Source organism: Salvelinus alpinus, chromosome 12 (assembly GCF_045679555.1).
Source record: "Salvelinus alpinus chromosome 12, SLU_Salpinus.1, whole genome shotgun sequence".
Classification (NCBI taxonomy): Eukaryota; Metazoa; Chordata; class Actinopteri; order Salmoniformes; family Salmonidae; genus Salvelinus; species Salvelinus alpinus.
The window spans coordinates 14,492,578-14,519,457 of NC_092097.1; the positions used below are offsets into that span (position 1 = coordinate 14,492,578).

Consider the following 26,880-nt stretch of genomic DNA (forward strand, 5'->3'; position numbering starts at 1 on the left):
TAAATGTGTGTGTTTTTCATAATTGTGGAAGCAATCTGGTTTGAGGGCCACTGTTGTCCAGTTAATCACCACAATAATCCGACATTTTCTAAAAGCCTGCTCATCTAGATGCTGGAGGAATGGGCGGTGGCAGCTAAGGTACTTCCCGCCCAGTGGGTGTGTTTTACGCAAATGGCCATTGCATCCACCTGCCAGCGCGTTTCCCCAGCAGTCAGGAGCGAATACACTTTCACCAGTAACACTGGCTGCATGTTTAGCCGAGTTTCAGACGAGGAATTCTTTAAATTGACAATTTTGAAGGAGCTGTCACATTGGACTTGTCACAACTTCTGGTCATTAAACTTACACGAGATTTACTTGGAGAGACGATATTTTCAGCTGCGCCTCATGAGCATTGGACCGGGCAGCGGTAAACACACCGTGCTCCAGGTGTATCTCTATAAGGACTCCTGCAACGGGGCCACGGCACCCCGGATCTTAATACATTTTAAACTTGGAGAATTGAGGCGAACGATTCCGTGGAATTCTGTTGGTTTCTTCGATGACTTGTAAGGTTGGACTTGGACTCAAAGTTATTTGTGGAGAGTAAAGTGACAATCAGGTATGCCTAATTATTTATAACGATAATGATTTGCATTCAAACAGCCTGCAATTGGCTCGCACAGCCCTGTCATTTTTCATTTACTTTATATTACCGTGAGATGTAGACCTATGCTGTTTAATTTACTGGTGTGTTACATGGGACATTTGGTTACCTCAAAATAACAGTGCCAATTTGGTTTTATAAGTTCTGTACTGGCATTGTAACCGTTAAACATGTTAATTTGATTAGGCTTAATTAGCCTTATGAAAACCATCATGAGGCTATTTCAATTATGATAATGAACTTTTGCATTTGAAAGTGTGAGAGTAATATTTGGACACTTAGACTTTGTTATTAACATCGAACTAAATATTATATTTCATGTCAGTGAGTTTTAACGTGCTTTAAATTTGTATTTTTAATTTATTATATGCACTCTTGCAAGTTGCGCATGGACTCCTACCAGGTTCAGATTGTTTACAGATTTAAAATCAGAAAAATGTATAGCTTTATCTCTCGCAGTCCAACACCGATAGTGTTGATGTGAAATTAAGGAAATATGTATCGATATGATCTAATTAAATTGCCAGACTACTTATCCACAGCCTATTGCTTTGTTCGCACTGGAATTTGACAGCTGAAGTGTTTTCAAAATAGCATAACAATTCAAAAATTGTTCAAAATGGTTTTGTAATAGCCTAGGTGTTTTCTTTTTAGAATAAAAATACGGACGGGATAGATTTAGTCATCAACAGTTTATTTTGCTGCTGGTAAACGCGCACAAATCATTAACAGCGCACAAATGTCTCTAAGAAAAGCAATGCAGTATTTAGCCTACCCACGCCTGAAAGGGAAAAATAGCTAATTTCCAAATAATTGGGAACATGCACAAATGTAGGCTACTCTTGGAATACGATCCCCTATAGACGGCTGAATTTACAAGCGCGGCTGGACCAAGCAGGGAGGGTGATTGGCTGAAAGCGCGTTGTAATAGTGGTCTTTACCACCCTGCGCTTGTAAATCATGCTCAACATGGCGATTGTCTTGACTCTTGACTCACAATATAGCAATAAGTTAAGTTTGGCTGTCTAAAACACATGCAAGAACTGCGAAAAGACAATTGGTCAACACTCACCTTTTATTGGAATGGTCTTGATAAAAGTAATAAACGAGGAACCGTTCAAAATGCCAGTGAACCGATGGGGTGGGGGATACGTTGCCTTAATGTAGATGTCATGTTTATTATACATGGTTGATCCTTTGATTAGAACCATGTCAAGGCTACTGACCTTGATTCCTGTATTTAGCGCCAAATATGTTTTACCGTGGCCCACGCTATTACACTGCCATTACACTTCCTGCACTTTCTTCATGAATTTAAAGATGAATACATTAGATTGACCTGTTTAGATAATCAACTCAAGTGGAACGTCATCCCTTTGTGTGTGTGACAGTGTGTGTGTGTGTGCGCCTGTATGTGTGTTTGTGTCTGCCTATGTGGTGTGTGTTGAAATGTAATTTGTAAATAGTCTGTTGTTTAATTGAATTGTGTAAATATATCTGCACTTGACTCAGAATAAATAGCTGGCCAGTTAATAACTTACCCATAAACAGCTGAGGTTTGAGCTGATGGTTATACTTGTAAATCCCCCCTAACCAACCCGTTTGGTTCGAGGATATATTTTGGACTGTAGTCTCTGGCTCCAGCTCTCCAGCAGTCTACATGTTGAGTTTGTGTTTGTGGTGGAAGTGCCCTTTAAAATGTGCCCTCTGGCAATCACATGCAGAGTGGTTAGATGGCCGTCAATGTAAAAGTGATACAGTACTTGTGTTAAATCCAATGTGTATGTGATGCTTCTTGGAATTGAAGTGTTGAGCCATAGCACCCTGGGCTACGGGACACAGAAGCTCCCTGTTACAGCTGAAGTAATAGCACAATAGCTCCTTGCCTGTGGGAATTAGGAGAATATGAAGGTTGGCAGTGTCCCTGTTACAATTTGTAGATTTACCTTTTATCCAAGCCTCAATATCCGTGGATCCATGCTTTATTATGGTGAACATAATTACAGTGGCATCCGTCCTACACTGTTAAAGCCATGAAATAAGACCAATTTGTAGATTTTTTAAATAACGTTTCTAGGCAACCCTGTATACCCATAAAGAAGCATGCAGTATTCTGCTTACCCTTTATAACTTGAGTTTATTGCACATTCCTGTTTGATGTGGTTGGCTCCATTACACAATTTAATTACAATGTTATATACAGTTTCAATCAACATTCCCAGTGGTTCTGGCAAGACTGATTTTATTTATCTTCAGTACCGTATTGTCCTTTGTAGAGATGAGATTACATCAGTGACCATTTGTCACACTGAATTTTGTGAAAACAAGGTATATTGTGTGAAGAAGACAAGGTAGAACCTTACATTAGGTGACTACAGTACATAATTACAGAGTAGTGCACAGGGTTGGTGGTCATGAAAGAGGATTGTGTTTGGTGGGACTAGAAGACAACAGGATCTTCTTGCACAAGAGGCAGGGAACAGTGGAGGAGACCAGCTTGATGTTCCCATCATTGTGTCACACATACATAAAGGTCAAATATGACTCTTGCCAAATGGAATTGTTTAGAAAACTAAAAGGCTGGATGCTCTACTTTCGAAAGGCTTAGTTTCCAATGGTCTGGTTATAATCCCTGAACATCAGTGATGTACTTCAGATGTTCACATCTCTCACAAAGAAGCTCTACTGAACACCAATGTTTCGAGATCTACACTCAAGGATGCTGTGTTATAATGTGTATAGCTTTTGGCAGCGGAAGTTTTTAAATCTTTAATTGTTGACCTCTTCTTTCCTCCAGTGTTCTGCGATCGTTCTATTCCTGGAGGTTGGTTTACCATGCTGTTGGACAGTCTGTGGACGGTCCACATGCTCCTGGCCCTGGTTGTCAGGGCTCTGTGCAATCACAACATCATCGACCCTCATGCTGCACCCCGCGTCTTCATCTCCTTCAAAGGTAAGAGGCAAACGTCTCTGGTCTATTTCTCCCCCAACCACATCCCATCCCCACACGTAGAAACCACTAGCACAAAACACTAAGTTTTGTGCTAGTGGTTTCTACATGGTGTCTTGAATTCATGCAGTGCTCTTCTCTAATAGCTCTGTGTATCATCTTTAAAAGAATCGCCTCATTTGCTGTTTTCTGCTACTCTGCAATGTGTGTGTGCACCCTTATGTGTGACTGATGAGTTGATGATCAGATAAATGGGATGATTCTGGCTTTGATAAGTGCTCTAGATTCCATAGGAAGAACTCAGACTCTCAGGTTACACCGCAGACCCGTCCCAGTGACCACTAACAAATCATGCGATGCTAATTTGCTTCCCCTCTTAAACATCCTGGCATGGTAATTCTCAGCAGCTGCTTCCACTTGACTGTATGTACGAATAATTAAAAACATAAACAAAGACGGATTTATTTTTTCAAATTGAGGTTAACAAAGACAACAGTGTATTTTTGAGAAGCCTTTTGCGTCTGGTACAGAATGCTAGTTATAAGGAACAATCTAAAGGTGAAAGTGATGCATTAAAAAGACGTCGCCTGCAGCATATTAGCATGTAATAATAACACTATCATGGCCATTATCAGATTGGGGGTCCCTCTACAGAACGACACATCTCAGGGCTTTGTTCATGCACTTCAGTGGTCATGTAGATGAGGTGGGGTAGGGAGGGAGCAGGTAGCGGGTATTACTGAGAGCAAATTGCCTGGTTCAGCCAAGCAGAGCGCTGTCTGTCCCTAAGGTCTGTCCCACTCTCAGATCTAGCCTGCGATTAGCAGCCGGAGCGGAGCTAAGGGACTGAGCAGTGCCCCTGTTTGCTTTGCTTCCATTTCCCTGGGCTCTCTCCACAGCACCAGTTGACTTAATTAACTGGACTGGCACAGTTCACTACTAAAGGTTCTTTCCCTTTTTAATCAAGTCGGATTTTACATGTCACTGAGCACGTATCCAGAGCTCAGCAATTCTTTCATGTTTTTTTCCAAATATTATTTACCCAGTTCTCTAGTTTAATATCTGCAAATATATTGCTTTTACTCAACTGTAGGTTGGTCTTTTCGTTTTTTCGGTTCAATGCCTTTCTTATAATGGATTACTTTTTATTCAAATATTTTTCTCAGAAGTATGTACTCGAAATTGTAGCCAGTTCTTTATTCACCTGCAAGACTCTAAAAGAGTCATTCATTTCTGTTAAACCAGCTTACTATAGCAGTATTGTTTAGCTGACGAGAAGAGAGAGGAGTCCCTGGCTCTCTTGCTTACCTGTTTGTTTTTCTCCCCAGTCAACATGCATTTCACAGTCTACTGACTCTGCTTTTCTCCAAAGCTCTGGAGAGACCATTTTGCCTTTAAATATTGTGAAATGCACTTAATTGTTTTTCTAATCTCTTGGTGACCTCACCGATGTATCATAGTGTTATAATTCTTCACTTCAGTTGCAAGAATACGTTGACTATTGGCCAGCAATTTAGGTTACTAGATTGTTGGCAACAAGTTTTAGATTCTCTTTATAGCACCCTTAGATGTTTTGGCTATGGGCTTTGGCACAGCATGAAGTTGATCATGATATATTTTTTGCTAGAATATACTCATTATGAACATGCCGTATAAAGGTGCTGTATCATATTAAACATATCTCAAATTAAAAACTTTAAGCTTACATCCCTCTCTTGGTTACCTGACGGTCCGGTCTCTCAATATTACGAAGTTGGTTGCCTGCCAAAAACTGATTACCTCTGTTTCTCCCGAGACGGTTTAAGGACCGTGACCTCTTACTCAAGAGGCCCTCACTTCCCCATTAAAACAGGTCGTACACATGTGGAGAGTAAATCAAGAACCTCTTAATTGTTTTTTTTCTTTCCCCTTTATTTTGTGCTTCACTTAAATGTTTCCCCGGGGAACACCATCTATGATCCACAGTCTGGTCTACTGACTGAGTGTCCATTAAATGCAGATGTGTTAGTATGTCTCAAGATATTCACTCTAATGCTTGATAGTTAGAAATGCTTATGTACTGCACATACAGTATGTTTTGGAGCTAAATTATGTAACTGTTGATATGAACCACAGTGACGAAGTGTAGCCATCAAAAGGATACTCCTCTGTAGCTAGCGAAAGCATGAGGTAAGCGCCTTGGAAAAGTAGACTTTGGACAGGCTTATAACTGTCTCCTGCCCTGCAGGATCACAGCCAAGGTGAAGGACTTTGATAGCCGGAGCTGTGAAGTCTGCTTCAGTTAGGAGAGCTTATAGGAATCTGTGTAATCAATACCGCACAGCTTGTTTAAATTGCCAACCTAACTTAGGCATAAAGAGAAGTGAGTCGCCATAGATAATCAATTGCACTCTATGGGGGTAGCTCAGACAAGACTGCTGTCTCCAGAAATCCCCAAGAAGGGAATGTCTCCGCCCCTCTTCGCACGTAAGTCAGAGTGCCTGGAATTTTTTTGAAAAAACAGTGAATTAGTTTGAGCCTTTCCCCAATGACCGTATTTTAAGGATCAAAGTTGAGTTCCGAGCCAGCAGGAATTCATAGGGAGTGAAATCTGCCGTAACTCTGTGTGCCTGAGCCAAAAAATAATATTCCTTTCTACGGAACTCGATGACCAACACAGTTCTATATTTATGTAATAAATGGAGGGTAAAGGCATTATTCCAGATTGGGTTTATTGCCATGCAAAAGGATTGTGTGAGAGAATACAGGCCTCCAATGTGACAACTACTAAGTGATTGTTTACATGCAAGGCCCCTTGTAAATCCATTTAAAGATTACAACAGATGTATCTGTGTACTTTTACAGATTACTCGTTCCGTATCACAGTTTGACAATACCCATGGAGAATGACAAATCATTTGGATGAACAAATGCACTGCTAGGCATTGCTCCAGGGAAGTTTCTCTATTATGTTTTGGTATAGAATTCCCCTGCATCACAGATAAGTGTAACCTTACTATGTTGGCCCATATTCCCCCTCTGACACATTTCTGCTCGTGCATTACGGATCTAAATTCATGCTTATAGCTCTGCCTTTTGAGGTCTTAAACCACACGTGAACCCTGGCTACAGCTGTGCTGGTAAATACGTAGCTTACTATAACTGACTAAATGCTTATTGTACTCTTATAGAACGTCAGCTTTTGTTTCATTTTATTGTAAAAGGCACAGGGTCAAGAGCCACCACAGTTGTAAATAACATGACCATGGCTGTGAAGGTGACATAGCCCTCCCCTGCAACCATCATCACTAGAAACATGCTGATATGACCATAGAGCACACTAGTGTGTATACTCACACATAATTGGTTGTGTTTACTGTTTCTAGCTTCCCATTAACTGCTAGAGAGAAGTTATACATGCACCTTTACTCTGCCTTTCACCTTTTCCCTGACGGAGTTAATGACATTTGAAGCGGCTGTTCTCCAGTGTAGTCTCTGGAATTATGGACCATGGTGGGAATGCCGTGACATCACATTACTCCCCCATTGGCATACAGGACCAAATCCACCGGAAGGGGTAACTGTTACCACCGTGGTTGGGGTCAGGAATATCAGCGGTAGGTATCTCAGAGCAGGAGGAAGCTACACTGAATGACTGCCCCTGTCTTTCATTCACAGTTGTCATCTGCATCCTCCCCATCCATGCCGGGGGTAGCAGCAGACTTTCTATTTCGGGTACTGCTGGGGTTAAAAACTCCCCTTCAGGGCTAAAGGCCCTGCACTCAGGAATGGCAGTGCCCTTGAAGTACAGTATTAATGTATCTGTAATCTAAAGTGTTATTTGCCAGTGTTTTTCTGGGTTAACGCCTTAGAACCTGAACAACAACAGAGAAGGATTTAAAAACCATGAATAAAATACATGCTGTTTAGCAATAGTTGTTTTCCCTTTTATAAATCTTAGTGCCAGTTCATCTTTCAGCTAATCCCCCAGTGGTGCCCTCTCACTGTCTCCACTCGTCAATGTTTAAACCATTACAACATTGATACAGAGTACAGACAATAGCCCAAGTGTTTACTTAGGTTAGGAATACATTAGAGAGAGTTGTCTCATCCTGAACTCCTGAGTATGTTTGTTTACATGCACACTAATAATTTGATATTAAACTGATTATGGCAGTAGGCCGAGTATGGCATTAGTCATGTAAACACCGTACTCTGCTTATCATAAGGTTATAATCAAAGTAAGCATATGCCGATTAAAACACCTCGGGCCTCATAACAAAATGTGGAAAAAGGGGTCTGAATACTTTCCAAATGCACCGTATCAAAATTGAGTAGAAACGATTCTAAAATCCTAGTTACGAAAGTAATTTGGAAAGGTCGTACACATAGAAAAAGTGTGATTTATCAAACAATCCTATGAGTGTCATAGGCACACCGGTTGGCGATAACTATTTATAAATACCTATTGTTCTCAGCGTCAGTGCTGGTGCATGACCTTGGCTGTTTTCATTTCGAAACACCCCTTATTAACCATATAGTCAAAATCATCCCTTTAAAGCCTATACGCTGTACCATGAATTACAATGGCGCAACTAAAAAAAGCGAATTAAAAAAACCTTTCTGAGACTGAAAGAGAGGTGCTAATATCAGAGATTGAATACAACATTCCATTTTTTTCAGCTCGCTCAGTTGTGGCTTGGCCAGTAAAAAAAAACATAGTTACAAAGAGAGGACCATTAGAACAACTCAAGTTGCTTTAGCAATGGCAAATATACTTCAAATGAGTAGGCAACACTCACCAATAAGCCACCCATCCTCAACAGCTGTAACCGAGACGCTGAGAGTCGAGAAGCTGTTGCAGGTGAAACGTTTAATAAGACAACAAACATGGACCGAGACAACATAACAGTAGCGTCTACGCATAAACACAGGAACAGTAACGCCTGAGGAAAGAACCAAAGGGACAGATAAAGGGGAGGTAGTCAGGAAGGTGATGGAGCCCAGGTGAGTCTCATGAGGCGCAGGTGCGCGTAATGATGGTGACAGGTGTGCGTAATAATGAGTAAACTGGTAACAACGAGCGCCAGGGAGAGGGAGCGGGTGTAGACGTGACAAAAGCTCCCTCCTGTAGGCATATAGGCCAAAATTGCTGTTCTGCAGAATGAATGAGTCATGCATTCCACCTTGTCACCTTGCCACCGCATCACATTACCTATACATAAAGAGTGGAAGCCTTTTCTGTCGACAAAGTTTAAATCGTTTTGGGATGGTGCTTTTATGGCGAGGTATTGTTCCATTCGTATTTGGGAACCCATTGATGGCAAAGGAACCCCTCTTGACTTCAACCTGTTGGTGTATAAACATTTTATGTATTACTGTTGGTTTTGCTGATGATTGTATCAAAAACATTGTCTCATCAAGGGCTGTGAGATGCTGATCAGCAAGCCGCCCGCTGAAAAGTATCTGTTGCAAAAAAACAGAGGGTGGAGAGGATGTGCACCGGAATGGCATTCGTTTTCCTTTCCAAAGTAGGTCTTAAATCCTCACAAAAAATCCTACAAGATTGCTTGTGGGAAACGATATCTGATGACCCAATCTGTACTTTCTGCAGAAAAAGTCCCACCAGTCTCTTTTTTCAACAATGGCTTCACTTTCATACATACCTCCAAAAACCTGTGGTAAGATGGCGCCGACAGATATGGCAGCTCAGCTTCTAGCTCCTAAGAAACTGTGCAGGATTTAGTTTTTTTGTGTGTTATTTCTAACATTATTAGCCCAGAATTTTTTTGTGTTATTACGTACAGTCGAAAATAACTTTTGGATATCAGAGCGACAGTAACTCACCAGCATTATGACCAGGAATATGACTTTCCCGAATTGGATCCTTTGTTTGTACCTCCCAGGCCAATTTAACTTATTTCAGAGGCGGCCCCAAAACACCACCGGCGGAGAAGAGGAATTCGGAGTGGACTTCTATTCCGACTCAGGAGGCGTGCACACCATCCACCGCTTTAGAGTCTCTGGATAATAAATTAGAAGAGCTCTGGGCGAGGATCTCCTTCCAGAGAGACACCAGGGATTTTAACATACTTTGTTTCATGGAAACATGACTCTCTTGGGATATACTGTCCCTGTCCATACAGTCAGGTTTCTTAGTACATCGCGCAGTCAGGAATAAAGAACTCTCCGGGAAGAATGGTGTGATTGTGATAACATACAGAAACTCAATTCCTTTTGTTCACCCAACCTAGAATACATCACAATCAAATGCCGACCATATTACCTCCAAAGAGAATTATCTTTGTTTATAGTCACAGCCGTGTATATTCCCCCTCAAGCCTGACGGCCCTCAAAGAACTACACTGGACTTTATGCAAACTGGAAACCACATATCCCGAGGCAGCATTTATTGTAGCTGGGGATTTTAACAAAGCAAATGTGAGGAAAACGCTACCGAAGTTCTACCAACACATTGACTGTAGTACTCGCGCTGGGAAAACATTGGACCACTGCTACTTTTCGAAATGCTTACAAGGCTCTCCCCCGCCCTCCCACTGGCAAGTCAGATCATGACTCATGACTCATGGCTCATGCCTTCCTATAGACAGAAACTCAAACAAGAAGTACCCATGCTAAGGTCTATTCAACGCTGGTCTGACCAATCGGAATTCATGCTTCAAGATTGTTTTGATCACTCGGACTGGGATATGTTCCAGGTAGCCTCTAACAGCAACGAATACATGGATACGGTGACTGAGTTCATCAGGAAGTGTATAGGAGATGTTGTACCCACTGTGACATACCCAAACCAGAAACCGTGGATAGATGGCAGCATTCGCGCAAAACTGAAATCGCGAACCACCGCATTTAACCATATCATGGTGACTGGCAATATGGCTGAATACGAACAGTGTAGTTATTCTCTCTGTTAGGCAATCAAACAGGCAAAACGTCAATATATAGACAAAGTGGAATCGCAATTCAACGTCTCAGACACGAGACATATGTGGCAGGGTCTACAGACAATTACGCACTACAATGGGAAAACCAGCCACGGCGCGGACACCAACGTCTTGCTTCCGGACAAGCTAAACACCTTCTTTGCCCGCTTTGACGATAACACAGTGCCACCGACGCGGCCCGCTATCAAAGACTATGGGCTCTCCTTCTCCGTGGCTGACGTGAGTAGGACATTTAAGTGTGTTAACCCTCGCAATGCTGCCGGCCCAGACGGCATCCCTACCCGCGTCCTCAGAGCAGATGGCTGTAGTGTTTACGGACATATTCAATCAGTCTGCTGTCCCCACTTTCTTCAAGATGTCCACCATTGTTCCTGTACTCAAGAAAACAAAGGTAACTAAATGAAATGACTATCGCCCCGTAGCACTCACTTCTGTCATGAAGTGCTTTTAGAGGCTAGTTAAAGATCATATCACCTCTACTTTCCCTGACACCCTAGACCCACTTCAATTTGCTTACCGCCTCAATAGATCCACAGACGATGCAATTGCCATCGCACTGCACACCGCTCTTTCCCATCTGGACAAGAGGAATACCTATGTAAGAATGCTGTTCATTGACTATAGCTCAGCATTCAACACCATAGTATCCTCCAAGCTCATCATTAAGCTCGGGGCCCTGTGTCTGAACACCGCCCTGTGCAACTGGATCCTGGACTTCATGACAGGCCTCCCCCAGGTGGTGAAGGTAGGAAACAACACTTCCACTTTGCTGATCCTCGACACAGTGGTCCCACAAGGGTGCGTTCTCAGCCCCATCCTGTACTGTCCACCCATGACTGCGTGGCCACGCACGTCTCCAACTCAATCATGAAGTTATCAGACAACACAAAAGTAGTAGGCCTGATTACCAACAATGATGAGACAGCCTACAGGGAGGAGGTGAGGGCCCTGGGAGAGTGGTACCATGAAAATAACCTCTCACTCAATGTCAATAAAACAAAATAAAGGAGCTGTTCGTGGACTTCAGGAAACAGCAGAGGGAGCATGCCCCTTTCCGGGATCGCAGTGGAGAAGGTGGAAAGCTTCAAGTTCCTCGACGCGCACATCACTGACAATCTGACAGTGTGGTGAAGAAGGCGCAACAGGGCCTCTTCAACGTCAGGAGGCTGAAAAATGTTGGCTTGGCCCCTAAAACCCTCACAAACGTTTAAAGATGCACAATTGAGAGCATCCTGTCGGGCTGTATCACCGCCTGGTATGGCAACTGCATCGCCCGCAACCGCAGGGCTCTCCAGAGGTTGGTGCAGTCTGCCCAACGCATCACCAGGGGCAAACTACCTGCACTCCAGGACACCTGATTTTCATGGCACCTCAAGCATACACTTTTAGACACACCTTTAGACCGAATACCTAGCTCATAACACTCTTATGGACCACAAGACGTGTTGAATCTATGAAACCAAACCGCTGTCATCTGGCACAGATGAAAATGTTTGGCTATGTTTTCTAATTACAGTTAGCAGGCCAGTGGTGGAGAGGTAATTACTGACAAAGCATTAAAGAATATATATTACATTGGCCCTGGCCCAGACCTCAGTTTCTCACCATAGCAGCTATATTTAGTGAGAAATGCTGTGCTCCGCTAAGTGTTAGGCACATAGCGCTCATCTGTAATATAGTTGTTAACCAGAGACAGATGAAGGCCAGTGGATATGTGGAAACACTGCCTGGTCTTGCCTTTCTCTCTGGGTTTTGTATTCATGATACACGTGTCAAGTGTGTCACTTCTGTCAGGCAAGCAAGTCTCACTCTGTCAGATGCATATGGTTTGTGTACAAAATTGTGTGTGTGTGTGCATGAGAGACAGAGAGAGAGAGATTGTTGAAGCTCTATGCTGTGAGGTCAGTAGATTGAGCTCTTGTGTTCCAAAACCAGTGTTGATCCTCCACTGTGGTCCACATGACAGGAGGGGGTGAAGGAGAGGGGAATGGAGTGGAAGGGAAGAGATGGGAGGGGAAGTGAGAGGGGGAGTAGTGGAGGGGAGGTGAAGGTAAGGGTGTGTAAGGGGTGAAGGGGAGTGTGGTTGGCTGGCATACCAACAGTATAGCTCCATGGATTAGTAATTAACCAAAACTATTTGTAAATCTGTTTACACAGCGTGAGAGCACTAAACGCAGAGCTGTGTTTCCTACTTGACAGGATTAGTCATGTAGAAAGCTGCCTTCATCTTACACCTACCCCTCACTCTTACCCCCCCCCCCCCTCCCCCCCACCTCACCACCGCACCCCCTCACCCTTACCCTCTCACCCTCACCCACATCAGGTGGTGTGTTAGAGGGGTTTGCGATCCCAGAAGGGTCACACATGGGGGAGTGGTTCTGCACATACTGTCCTAAATTCAGTTGTAATATTGTCTCACATCTTCATGTGTTGGTCAGTATAGGCACACTGTAGTTTTTATGACAGCCCATGAATTGCGGTCATTGTGGTGATGGGTTATAGAATCGCTGTCACAGAATCTTGCCAGCTGGCACTTGAGTCTGCAGAAAGCTTACAGTACAGTACCTAAGGCCATGTGGCCATTTTATTTATTTTTTAATTAACCTCTATCTAAGCAGGGAGTCATGCTGAGACCAGGTTTTTATGCCATACTGAGACCACAGCCATGAAGTCTTTAAGAGAATATGTATCAAAAACCACTTGGGTGGTCCTCATTTTTGAAGCTGATAAAGGGTTGGGGCTTCTCTCTGGAATCTATTGGGGTTAAATAAGAGTTAGCAGCATTGCTCAGTGTGTGCACATCTGGGCCCAGTTGCTGAATGATAGATGTTGATAAGTCTCTGTTTCATGCATTCATGAGGGATCCGTTGTGTGGCAGTGCGTGTGTGCGGAGTGCATATGTGTGTGTGTCATTAAGTGTGTAAACAGATTCTGTGGAGGAACAGGAGACACAGGCAGGTCCAATCCCCACTGTGCTCGGCAGGGACCCTAAGTGCAGCAGGCGGATTATTCTGGGGAGGGAAACTGAAGGTGACAGTGTGTCATCTAAACATAGCCCTCCCCATCTCAGCCGCTCAGTTTCATGGTGCAGAGCTCTCTCCTACTCCCACTCTCTCTTCTACTCCCACAACCTCTCTCCTACTCCCACTCCCACTCCCTCTCTCCTATTCCCACTCCCTTTCTTCTACTCCCACTCCCTCTCTCCTTCTCCCACAATCTCTCTCCTGCTCCCACTCCCTCTCTTCTCCCACTCCCTCTCTCCTTCTCCCTCTCTCCTATTCCCACTCCCTTTCTACTACTACCACTCCCTCTATTCTTCTCACACTCCCTCCCACTTTCTCTCACTCCTTCTTTCTTCCTTCTCTCTTCAATTAACAAGGGAATGGCAGTAAATGCAAAGGGAGTGGAGTGTTTGGGATTCCTGGAGTGGCAGTGGTGATTTCTTTTAGCACACACAGGAACAGAGCTGCTGCTGGTGTGTGTGTGTGTGTATGTGTGTGTGTATGTGTGTGTGTGTGTGTGTGTGTGTGTGTGTGTGTGTGTGTGTGTGTGTGTGTGTGTGTGTGTGTGTGTGTGTGTGTGTGTGTGTGTGTGTGTGTGTGTGTGTGTGTGTGTGTGTGTGTGTGTGTGTGTGTGTGTGTGTGTGTGTGTAGTGTTCCTACACTGCTCCGACTTTCACCTGTGGACATCCTCGCTGGACTCGGGTTCCTGATTCTTTTAGAGCCTTGTCTTCATTGAAACTGAGATCGTCCCAAAAAGAAATGCCCAGTGTTGTCTGTCTGACTTCTGTTTCACAGCCATGTTGTTGCATCTGTTGCTCCCTCGCCATGCTGGAAAATCCAAATCATCCAGACACTATGAATAACTTCTTCCCTACTGTACCAGAGCAGCGGGGCCTGTACACATTTGTTTTTATATTGATATTGTGAAGGTTACACTGAACCTCTTACAAAGAACTTGTACAGACATTTCCAGTCTACAAGCAAAGTCAGTCTTCTCTGCCATTGGTAAGGAATGACATTTAGTGAACTACATGCAGCTACAGTTACAGATGGCTTGTACAGTGCCTTGCAAAAGTATTCATCCCCCTTGGCGTTTTTCCTATTTTGTTGCATTACAACCTGTAATTTAAAAATATTTTGGGGGGGATTTCATGTAATACACATACACAAAATAGTCCAAATTGGTGAGGTGAAATTACCAAGCAAGCGGCACCATGAAGACCAAGGAGCTCTCCAAACAGGTCAGGGACAAAGTTGTGGAGATGTACAGATCAGGGTTGGGTTATAAAAAAAATATCAGAAACTTTGAACATCCCACGGAGCACCATTAAATCCATTATACATTTTTTTTTAAAGAATATGGCACCACAACAAACCTGCCAAGAGAGGGCCGCACACCAAAACTCACGGACCAGACAAGGAGTGCATTAATCAAAGAGGCAACAAAGAGACCAAAGATAACCCTGAAGGAGCTGCAAAACTCCACAGCGGACATTGGTGTATCTGTTCATAGAACCACTTTGAGCCGTACACTCCACTGAGATGGGCTTTATGGAAGAGTGGCCAGAAAAAAACATTGCTTAAAGAAAAAAATAAGCAAACACGCTTGGTGTTCGCCAAAAGGCTTGTGGGACACTCCCCAAACATATGTAAGAATGTACTCTGGTCAGATGAGACTAAAATTGAGCTTTTTGGCCATCAAGGAAAACGCTATGTCTGGCGCAAACCCAACACCTTCTCACCCCGAGAACACCATCCCCACCACAGTGAAGCATGGTGGTGGTAGCATCATGCTGTGGGGATGTTTTTCATCGGCAGGGACTGGGAAACTGGTCAGAATTTAAGAAATGATGGATGATGCTAAATACAGGGAAATTCTTGAGGGAAACCTGTTTCAGTCTTCCAGAGATTTGAGACTGGGACGGAGGTTCACCTTCCAAATGACCATAAGCATACTGCTAAAGCAACACTCGAGTGGTTTAAGGGGAAACATTTAAATGTCTTGGAATGGCCTAGTCAAAGCCCAGACCTCAATCCAATTGAGAATCTGTGGTATGACTTAAAGATTGCTGTACACCAGCGGAACCCATCCAACTTGAAGGAGCGGGAGCAGTTTTGCCTTGAAGAATGGGCAAAATTCCCAGTAGCTAGATGTGCCAAGCTTATAGAGACATACCCCAAGAGACGTGCATTTGTAATTGCTGCGAAAGGTGGCTCTAAAAAGTACTGATTTTGGTGGGGTGAATAGTTATGCACACTCAATGCACACTTTTTTTGTCTTATTTGTTTCACAATAAAAAATATTTTGCATCTTCAAAGTGTTGTGTAAATCAAAATCAATTTTAATTCCAGGTTCTAAGGCAACATAATAGGAAAAATGTTAGGGGGTGAATACTTTCGCAAGCCACTGTATATGGACAAACTTAGAGAGCAAGATTATATTGTCACTTTGTCCAAAGAAATTATACAGAAACTGATAGAGCAATTTATGGTTCTCAGAAATGAGCTCTCTTTCAGAACAGGCTTGTCAGGTTAAACTGGAGCAGTGATACTGAAATGTTTCACTCACCTGCAGGGTTTTACCCTTCAAGGTGACTCTTTTCTAGGTGGCACAATTGGCACATCCTGTGGGATTTGGTGGCTTTTCTCACCAGTGAAGACAGAGCATTAGTGCTTACTGGATAAACAGGTCTAGAATCCTGTCTGACTTTGTCCTGTTCTACCCGACACTCTATGTTCTCAGTTTGAGACCTGAACCACAGTGTATTCTTAGATGTAGTGCTAAGCCTGTGGAAGATACGATTAAGGTGTCAGTGAGAATGATAGTCCAGATGGATTAGATGCCTAATAATTAGTTACGTGTGCATGCATGTATGTATCCTCCCTAAACCTGAGCTGAGGCTGGAAGGCTACCTGAAAACAGAACCCTGGTGAAAGTGAGAGTATTATAACAGGACCAACTTAAAATAATCTGATTTACTGGAGTGGTGGGAAAAAGAGAGAATGAGGGAGGGAGAGACAGAGAGAGAGAACCTGAATGCAATGACCCACACAGTGATCAAGTGCAGTTTGACTGAGCCATGACCTTGACAGGCTTCTTTGTCTTGTCATTTGGATACAGGGAGAATACAGCACCAGTGCTATTCCCGTTACCACAATGGCTCATGACAGCAGCACTTGGAAAAGTGTCTTTTAAGATACGAGGTGAAAATGCCTGTAGAGTTGGGGACGATATCCATGGGTGGATATACAGTACATTCATGTCATTTTAATCTTGTTTTGTCCTCCATCTGTTTAAGGAAATCTCTCTCAGGGTGTCAGGGTGGGAACAAGATGGTTGTGATGGCTCCTGTCTTTCATGGCTACTGTTGTTTAGTAATTGGCTAAATCTCAAACTTGTCTCTCTCTCTCAGCAGTATGGGGAGCACGTTGACGCACAACAACCATCCTCTGAAACTGTGTCCAGCTGGATAATCTATTGATTTAGTTGATGTTTGTTGGTATATCTCAGGAGTTATGCCACGTAACATGGGGTATGGACTTAACCCATACCCTATTTGTCTTAAACAGATAGACAGTAGCACTCTTACATGCATTTATGTACACAGCTCCTTTCTCCCAAGAGGTGAGCTATGTGGGAATTCCTCCGAAAGTTTGTGCCAGCAGGCCTTACTCTGACTGTGGAGGTCAAGGTCGCCCTTCCCCTCTGATCATTCCGCCTAACCATCATTTCTCACCCTTCTGTCAGTCGGAGATTCTGTTACCGTAGTCTCTCTCTCTCTCGGCTGACACTGGGAACACCACGCAGTCACCAAGCTGAGTTATGAGAGTGGGAGAGTAAAGTTTAGACCTGAACCAAATGGGCTCAACTGAGTTGGACCTGAGGAGGAAAAGGTCATATAAGTTGACCATAGTACGATGTTGCAAACCAACTTCTAAAAAAGAAGACTCCATGCCCCATGTCTGAACGTAGAGTTCTGGGCATTAAAGCATTCTGTTTTATCAAAATGCTAGCTACATCGTTAACTTCAGGTCATTTTACATAAAGTATACCAACTAAGTGTTTTCCAATGCATGCAACAGATATAGACAACAAGCTGGAATAATATGGATAATATAACAATATAATTTCCAGAGGTAGACCTCTAAACGTCAAGTACGTTTTCATTATTTCTCACTTAGATTAAATTACCATCAGCATTTCACCCACTCTCTCTCTGTTCCCTTTATGACTGTCAAGTCCCCCCACTCCACCTCTTCAACTGGTCAGCTGTAGTCATATCCCCCGTTTGGAACAGGGGAAACTAAGCCCTTAGGAAGGCACAATGTATTGGAAGTGGCCCCAAAGAGCACTCAGGCGTAATAGGATGCGTGTTGCTTTGATGCTTTTGTGGTGGGGCGTTTTGAAATGCTGATTTCTACTTTTCCCTTTGCTGCCTCTTGCATGTTGGTGGAGTAGGTAGGTGTTGATTGTTATGTGAGGAGATGGACTCGCATCCACATCAATTGAGGCCATGCCAGGGCAGCTTTTACCCCCTCTGGTTTTGTTTGTGGCTCATCTTTTCAACCCCCCCCCCCCCCTGTGGTGGTGCCTCCTCTCCATTGGCGAGGGAGTGAAAGGGGGGACCCCGGCATGCATTCCCCTTGTTGTTGTTGTTGTTGTGTGTCGCCCACACACTCTTCCCCCTGTGAAGGTCCCGCAGGCCTCTCAAGCCACAGGGGCGTTTGTATAGGTCTGCCTCCCATTCACAGAAGTTCATTCACATTCTGGGAGACCTGGGGGTGGGTGTCAAACTGGCATCAGGCCTTTTTGTCAATGAATGCCCTGCACTGCATCCCACAGGCCTCTCTCTGTGCTGCATGTACTCTATAGGTCGGCCCCAGAGAGGATCGCTTTGGAGATGCAAAGGGACGACAGCTGCTTTGAATATGGGTGAAAAATGAAGTCCTTGGGTGGACATGGGGGTGCTAGGATGGAGTCAGAGGAGCTGGGAGGATTGTTCACACTCTCTCCTCTGGCTGGCCTATCGCCATGTCGACATGAGCCCGGTGTTGTAATCGGAAATATCTGTGGATATTATGGGTGTGGAGAGAAAAGAGAATGCTTTTTTTAAATGCCTTGGTGAATGCTATGACATAATACTCCACTTAACCCTGGGAGATTTCATTCATCTGATTTCATTTCAATTTGTTCCAGCTCTGGAGTTCTCTTATTCTCTTACCCCCCTCAGGTGCACCCCAAACCTGAGCTCATCAATGGCGTCCCATTGTTTTACAAATCAAAAAGGGGGGGGGTTACAATGTTAAGTCTCTGTTTGACTTATTAACTTGGCCGCTTGTTTCGCCCGCTTCCCCTCTGAATGGGGGTTAATGAATACTTTATTGCTACTTTACTGTTTGTATCTCAGTGAGCGTATTTAATCCACCCCTCCCCCAGAGACGTCCCATGGCGTTTCCCAGAGTATCACGACAGCCTCTTTTGCATTTCCTTTCTGTGGGAAGACAAACGAACCCAGAGTCTGAGAAGAACCACTCACTCATACACTCCGAGAGAGAGAGAGAGTGAGAGAGGGAGAGAGGGAGAGAGGGAGAGAGGGAGAGAGGGAGAGAGGGAGAGAGGGAGAGAGGGAGAGAGTGAGAGAGGGAGAGAGGGAGAGAGGGAGAGAGGGAGTAAATGCGAAAAAGAGAGAGGCAGAGGTTAGGATAGGATTACACTCTCCCACTCCTCCTCAGTTAGGCTCTCCATCGGTCCACAGACAATCTCTCTCTTGGGCTACAGCATGGATCACATTTCATCCACAGTTGTTCTCTTCCACTTGCCCAGTTTTGGCATGTTTATGCTGTGTCTTCCAGGATATGAATAGAGAGAAAGAGGAAAAGAACGGGGTGAGAGACGGAGAGACAAAAATTGTAGACTAGCGGAGGAGGATAGGGATGGAGTGAGTGAGCTGTTTGGGGGCAGAGCGTTGGGATTTGGCTGCAGCCCTGTCTGTAACTGTACACTGTGGGCCGTGGCAGCATGCGGTCACTTCCCTGGAGTTGAGAGCTACTAGTGAGTAGTCAGGCAGGGGTCCATGTGTTTGTCACCATTGAGGTTTTATTTCTGCTTCCTTTAGTGCCAGTATGAACAAACTACTCAACTCAACCTCACGCTTTTTCACTGTTGGATGACAGATATCATCAGCCCCTTTGTAATGTTGCTTTTTACTCTGTGGAGTAAGAAAAGATACAGCGCATAACCCTGTCAGCTTAGGGTAAATGACATAGCACGGCTGTGATGATGACAGTTGGCTATTTTAATCTATGTTATTAACTAAATGCACCTCCTCATTTTCCGCTACAGGGGAGGGGGGTGTGTGACCATGCAGAGGAGGGTGCCAGCCAGGGAGGGTCTCACTCTGGATGCACCTCTGTCCACCCCAGGACCCCTGAGCGAGCTATGTCTATTTAATGGGACCTGCCTTCTCAGCAGAAATAAGGCTGAGCTGAGCTATTGAAACAAACCAACCAACCAACCCGGGGGAATATTTAAGCGGTGGGCCAAAAGAGCAGCGGCACATAAGCATCTCTTTCCTGTTGTGTTTGACATGAAAGCAGCGTTGAGTAAATGTAATTGATCGTAACTAATTAGCGGAGCGCAGATAAACGATGCCGAGCGGATGAGATGCAGTGGTTTTAATGACACACTGGAGGATAGAATGCACTGTGGAATTAACTCTTCAACATCCTGACACGGTTGCAGCACGAGATGGCGCTTGGTGTGTATGTGTGTGTGCGTGCATGAGTTTTTCTCATTGCTGGCCATGCTGGTGTATGGAAACCTAAGCAGTTTAGATGATTTAATTGACAGAATTTTCCAGTCTCTGACATTTATACCCAAAAGCCTTTACAAAAAGGTTTTTGGTGGAAATAAATGTTTTATTGAATGCTGGCTCTAGAAGAGGGTTTAATAGAGCTAGGGTTTATGTCCTCTCCAGGGAGAAGTAGTGACCTTGTTGGGCTAGTTTGGGTTGACTCTCTCTTTACTCATCTTGGTTCCTGCTGTCTTTACTAATCAGCACTATACCAGGTTGACTCTATCTTCTCTCTTTACTCATCTTGGATCCTGCTCTCTTTACTAATCAGCACTATACAGAGATGATGTTGCCATGGCGAAAGCGAGAGAGGGTGTGGTTCTGTACTGACCAGACCTGTTCCACTGTTCTACTGCTCCAACCCCATGCCAGTCCCTATAACAGCCACGCCTCTCCATGTCACACGTCAGCTGGCATTGCCAGGAAGGCCCATGCAGCACAGCTCTGGTTTTGTCTAGGAGCTGTAATAAATAATGGGCCTTCCTGAAAAGAGAATCTGGCAAGACTGCGAAATCTCCCAAACAACTCAGAAGTGACTTTATTATGGTTCCACTTGTAATGATTTCTGTGGTTTTATTAGGAAAGAGAAAGTGTCTTGTGGTGGAAGCCAAAGTTAAGCTGAGGCTTCAGTTTAGTGCTTTTAGTGTCATAGATGCATTACCAATGGGAGCTTTTTTAACACGCCGTAATTACATTCAAACAGCTACGAGGGACCTGTTAATTGGATTACCGTAGAACAGAGAGAGTAAATCAATACAAGATCATAATATTGCTCTCTGAGGCGTTCATGGCCTCCTATCAAATGAAGGTCCAGGAGATGTTTTGCAATTTTGCTTTTGAGTTGTGTTACAATGAATACTTTCTTATTGTCTCCAAAGGTGTATTTTGTCAACCCCTTAGCTAAGTGTTTCTAGGTCAATAGTGAAACTGAGAGTTGGTTTTGGATCACTTGTTTAGTTTTTTTCACAGTCAGGCTTCTATCTCAGCTGAGCTGTCATTGTCCTCTGTTCAAAAGAACCCCAATTCTCCTTCTCAGTAACATTCTTAAGTTACCTGCCAATGGCTGCCATTTGAGAAGGAGAGGAGATTCACATCCATCAGTGAAACCCGAAATGCGGTACGCAACTGCCTGCCATATTTCCTGTCATGGAGTTTCATCTCCTACTTTCCTGTATCAAACACAAAAACAGTTGCCAGCAAGATATTTTCATGCCAGATATTTCCACATTTGATTAACATCATGTTGATCTGCATCAGTGTGATATACAGAAGGCCTATGGGCATTACTTGACTGTTTTTGTCTGTGTTCTAGGAGGCTGGCACAAGTTACTACAGCAGCTGCACCACGATCAAATTTGATTAGCTAAACAACATAGTTTTTCCTCTAATCAGTTTATGAAGATGCTTGTGTTATCAAAATGCCTCTCTGTGTGCAACCATGCAGTGCTTGTGGTTTGAGTAATGGGAATATACAGGAGAGCAGATCTGAATCTTGTGATTGTAGGTGTAAGGTACTCAGTTTCAGAGTAACTTAAGTTCTCACTTCATTCTTCAGAAGCTTGTGAGGAAATAGAAACGGTCTGGAGGTCGATGGTGGTGTACATCATCTGTGAAAAGGAGTTCTCAAAGGTAATGTATCAATGTCAACACATTCTGATTTAGAGTGGATGGATAATCCAAGTTGTTCTCTCTCCATTCTTCTCAGCTTCACAGTAAACCCTGTCTGCCCACTGGATAAAAACAGATAGGTTTGCATATGTCTCAACATTTTTTGAATGCTGTGTCCCCACATATGGAAATGTATTTTAACTACAGCTATGAATGACAAAAGAACATTGCAACAATTCAATGTTTTTTTTTCTACACCCAACAGCTCTCCCACATCATATCATAGCTGAGACAGTGTGGGGTTGGTGCATAAAGCATCCGTCAAAATTGATTTAGGACATGTTAGCAGTTGATGTACTGCAGTTTCACATTATCCAACAGCCCAAATATTTCCCCTTCAGTGCACTTTCTCTGGCTTTGATTCAAGCCATAGATCTTCAACGGATATTCTGCATTCTCTCCGAGCATTCTCTGGAAGAGAAACTTGCCTGGGGAAGCAGATTACCTTCTACCTTACACAAAGCTCCGTTTTGACTTGTCTTGCGTAATTGCCGTGGCAATTAAACTGTTTTTCAGAAACATCATGACGGTGGGATAGAGGCCAGGCGAATCGCAGAAGGCTACATCTCGATCTTGTTCACAGCTGTGCAACGTCTCTAGTGTAGCTGCTGTAGAGAAGAAAAGCTGGCGAGCAAAAACAAACAGTGGGCCAAAAATCATATCTGTGGTCCAGTCCAAATCAGATGAACAATATTACTAAGATTCCAGTAAGTGAGAGGCACCTCCTTTATCATGATATACATGTGGTTCTTTCTGGAGCTCCTCTGATATCATCTGCTTTGACCTGATGCAGATGGAAGGAGTGGAGCTTGGTTGGCAGTCGTGGTAAGAGATAAAAAAATGCCCAGCAAAATCTTCATTGCAGGTGGTACCACCCTGTCAGCAGGGCTGGCACAATTATTGAATAATCGTGTAACCAACAATTATGGACAACAATCCGTGAACAAAATAAAATTATCGTCATAATCATCTTAATACATTCATTTTAGGAGCAGTAAAGAATCAACTTTATATTAAAGTAAATCGAGTTTACCCAATAGCAGGTTTTCATTTTTATATGAAGTGGGTAAAATTGGTAATTATTTTACGAGCAGAATGAATGGCATAGTCGAGAGGAGAAGTTTCACTTCCAAGAGTTACAAGCGGTCAATACCATTCGTTTTTAAGACAGTGTCAGTGTTTTCGCTGCTGGTCATTCGAGTCAAGTGCAGGAGAGCAGAGATAGGTGATCAGGCGACTTTATTTGCCAAGAGCAATAACAGACAGGCGCAAACAGCCACAACTCAAGCCAACCGGCAAAAGTGACAAGCGCAAAATACCATCAAGAATACAACCATAAGTTTCACCAAAATTTCCCCAATAGGGTACAGGCAATGCCCAGGGTGAAAAAAACAGACTGGCGCGATACAATAAACAATAAACACAAAACAAAAACAATTCCACACAAAGACTTGGGGGGAACAGAGGAATATATATATGCAGTGTGATTAGGGAATGTAAACCAGGTGTGCGGGGAACAAGACAAAACAAATGGAACAATGAAAAATGGAGCGGCGATGGCTAGAAGACCGGTAACGTCGACCGCCGAACAAGGAGAGGAGACGACTTCGGCGGAAGTCGTGACAGACAGAGGTGTCACCAAAGCTGTGTTGTATTCATTAGGGATGTCGTAGCTAATTTTCAAAGATGCATTATGATGCATTACAAGCAACAACAACAAACAATCTACAAAAATGACAATTATGACAACTGTGGTCATTTGCATGACAATTAAACATTACCCACATTTCCATTATCGGAATAAGCCCTACCGGTCAGTCTCTTGCTGTTACCTTCGCACATGGGAAGTGCTGAGACTGAGAGACAAACTGAAAATTAATGTACATCAAAAGGAAACAAACAATTCAAACAAGAGAGAAATAAACCAAAGGAGAAAGACCCTAACAAGAGAACAACTTGTTGTAATCGCAAACACTTAAAAGGGTTTTGTGTTCATCTGCTTCATTGTGCTACTTCAATAGAACAGCAGTGCCACCAGAGATAGAAGACTACTGACCCTGTACAGAACACCCGGTACCCTCCCAGCATTCATTCCTGCCTCCTCCTCCTCCTTTGTGTATTGTTAGGTCCTCATGCTGGGTGGTCATGGTTCTACACACCACACAGACATTACATTTGTGGAACACCCTTTTCATTCCACTTTTTTTTCACTGGATCAAATCCTCTGTTAGATGTTCAAAATCGTTGCCACAAAGCCCCTTCACTATACATTCAGATTTTTTGGAAGAGTATGACATTGATTACTTTGTATAACTCAATATGAAGTCATTCTCATACTAAGTGAATAGTAAGCACTCTGGTAAAATGACTCTGGGGCCCCCTCGTTGTGAATGATGTAACTATTAGAGACGTGCCTTTCAGTGTATCCGTGTTTCCTTACTTGAATAGAGCCAACAATAACATGCCATATTAATTGCTTACATACTGGGATTGGGTTTTGTTCCATTTGGCACAGCATGGGGAATCCATTAATCTCTTCCCTCAAACAAGGGGATGCTCTCCATCCATGGTTTGATGCCCAGTTGATGGTTAATTGCTGAGACATGGAGGCCACAAAGGAGTGCTGAGAAGTACTGGAGCATGCCGGGCTTTTACACAGGGCCAGGGCCAGACGGAGTTCTCAGCTCCACAGAGCAGTTTGGGTGCATCAAAGCATAACACTGCTGCCTCGGAGGAAGAGGAAAGGCTGTGATAACCCCAATTATAGACAGACCAAAATAAGTTAGTCGCTGGCTTCCATTGTACTTGTTCCTTTACTTCTCTCTCCATCTCTCCCTGCCTTGCTCCTTTTTACTTTATAACTTCAATTCCTCCTTTATCCATCTGTGTCATTTCCACACGGCTACACCAACAGGCACTCTGTCTGCAACCAGGTGTGAGGTATCTCATCTGTGATTTGTATGACAATTAGAGAGCACCCTCTCATTGAGCTTGTAGTTGGTCCTGTTGCCTCCTCCCAACCACATCATTGCCTTACTTGCTATCTAGAAATTCACTGAGAAAAGCAGTTGGAATATACACTTCCGACCTCACTCACTACCAAAACTCCTCCAGCGATGGGCTACAAGGTCATGGGATAGAATGCCAATTAAACATTAAGACTGTCAGTTTTGACTGCAGTTGAAGATTTAGTTCCTCTGGGAGAGACTACCTGGACAGTCACCGCTGGGGGAGAGGAAGAGTCTTTATTTCACTCTTTTTCTGAGTTGTCAACCTGTCTTTTATTTACGGTGCATTCAGAAAGTATTCAGATACCTTCCCTTTTTCCACATTTTGTTACGTTACAGCCTTATTCTAAAATTGATTAAATACATTTTTCCCCTCATCAATCTACCAACAATACCCCATAATGACAAATTGAAAACAGGTTTTTAGATTTTTTTTGCACATAAAAACAGAAATACCTTAGTTACATAAGTATTTACACCCTTTGCTATGAGACTCAAAATTGAGCTCAGGTGCATCCTATTTCTATTGATCATTCTTGAGATGTTTCTACAACTTGATTGTAGTCCACCTGTGGCAAATTCAATTGATTGGACATTATTTGGAAAGGCACACACCTGTCTATATAAGGTCCCACAGTTGACAGTGCATGTCAGAGCAAAAATCAAGCAATGAGGTAGAAGGAATTGTCCGTAGAGCTCCAAGACAGAATTGTGTCGAGCCACAGATATTTCTGCAGCATTGAAGGTCCCCAAGAACACAGTGGCTTCCTTCATTCTTAAATGGAAGAAGCTTGGAACTACCAAGACTCTTACTAGAGCTGAGGAATCAGGGGAGAAGGGCCTTGGTCAGGGAGGTGACCAAGAGCCTGATGGTCACTCTGACAGAGCTCCAGAGTTCCTCTGGAGGTCAACCATCTCTGCAGCACTCCACCAATCAGGCCTTTATGGTAGAGTGGCCATACGTAAGCTACTCCTCAGTAAAAGGCTGTCACGCCCTGACCTTAGAGATCCTTTTTATGTCTCTATTTGGTTTGGTCAGGGTGTGATTTGGGGTGGGTATTCTATGTTCTATTCTTTGTATTTCTATGTTTTGGCCGGGTAGGGTTCTCAATCAGGGACAGCTGTCTATCGTTGTCTCTGATTGAGAACCATACTTAGGTATCCCTTTTTCCCACCTGTCTTGGTGGGAAGTTGACTTTGTTTGTGGCACATAGCCTTAAGCTTCACGGTTTGTTTTGTATTGTTTATTGTTTTGTCGGCGTCATTTCGAATAAAAATCAAATATATGCTCACCACGCTGCACCTTGGTCCACTTCATTCAACAGCCGTGACAAAGGCACATAACAGCCCACTTGGAGTTTGTCAAAAGGCCCCTAAAGGACTCTCAGACCATGACAAACAAGATTCCCTGGTCTGATGAAAACTAGATTGAACTCTTTGGCCTGAATGCCAAGCGTCACGTCTGAAAGAAACCTGGCCCCATCCCTACAGTGAAGCATGGTGGTAGCAGCATCATGCTGTGGGGGTGTTTTTCAGTGGCAGGGACTGGGAGACTAGTCAGGATCGAGGGAAAGATGAACAGAGAAATTCTTGATGAAAACCTGCTCCAGAGCTCTCAGGACCTCAGACTGGGGTGAAGGTTCACCTTCCAACAGGACAACGACCCTAAGCACACAGCCAAGATAATGCAGGAGTTGCTTTGGGACTAGTCTCTGAATGTCCTTGAGTTGCCCAGCCAGAGCCCGGACTTGAACCCAATCAAACATCTCTGGAGAGACCTGAAAATAGCTGAGAGGATCTGCCGAGAA

At 43.7% G+C, this 26,880-nt stretch overlaps 1 protein-coding gene across 4 annotated transcripts in view; it reads left to right on the plus strand.

Annotated features, from left to right (window-relative positions):
* Nucleotides 1-213: 213 nt before the first annotated feature.
* LOC139535580 (semaphorin-3F-like) overlaps nucleotides 214-26,880 on the plus strand; it is a 94,987-nt gene continuing 68,320 nt past the window's right edge. For all 4 annotated transcript variants that reach the window (XM_071335131.1, XM_071335130.1, XM_071335133.1 and 1 more), the window contains exons 1-2: nucleotides 214-601; nucleotides 3,444-3,599. In XM_071335131.1, coding sequence (XP_071191232.1) covers nucleotides 3,482-3,599 — 118 coding nt within the window. In that variant the 5' untranslated portion in view covers nucleotides 214-601; nucleotides 3,444-3,481. The remainder of the gene's footprint in view (nucleotides 602-3,443; nucleotides 3,600-26,880) is intronic.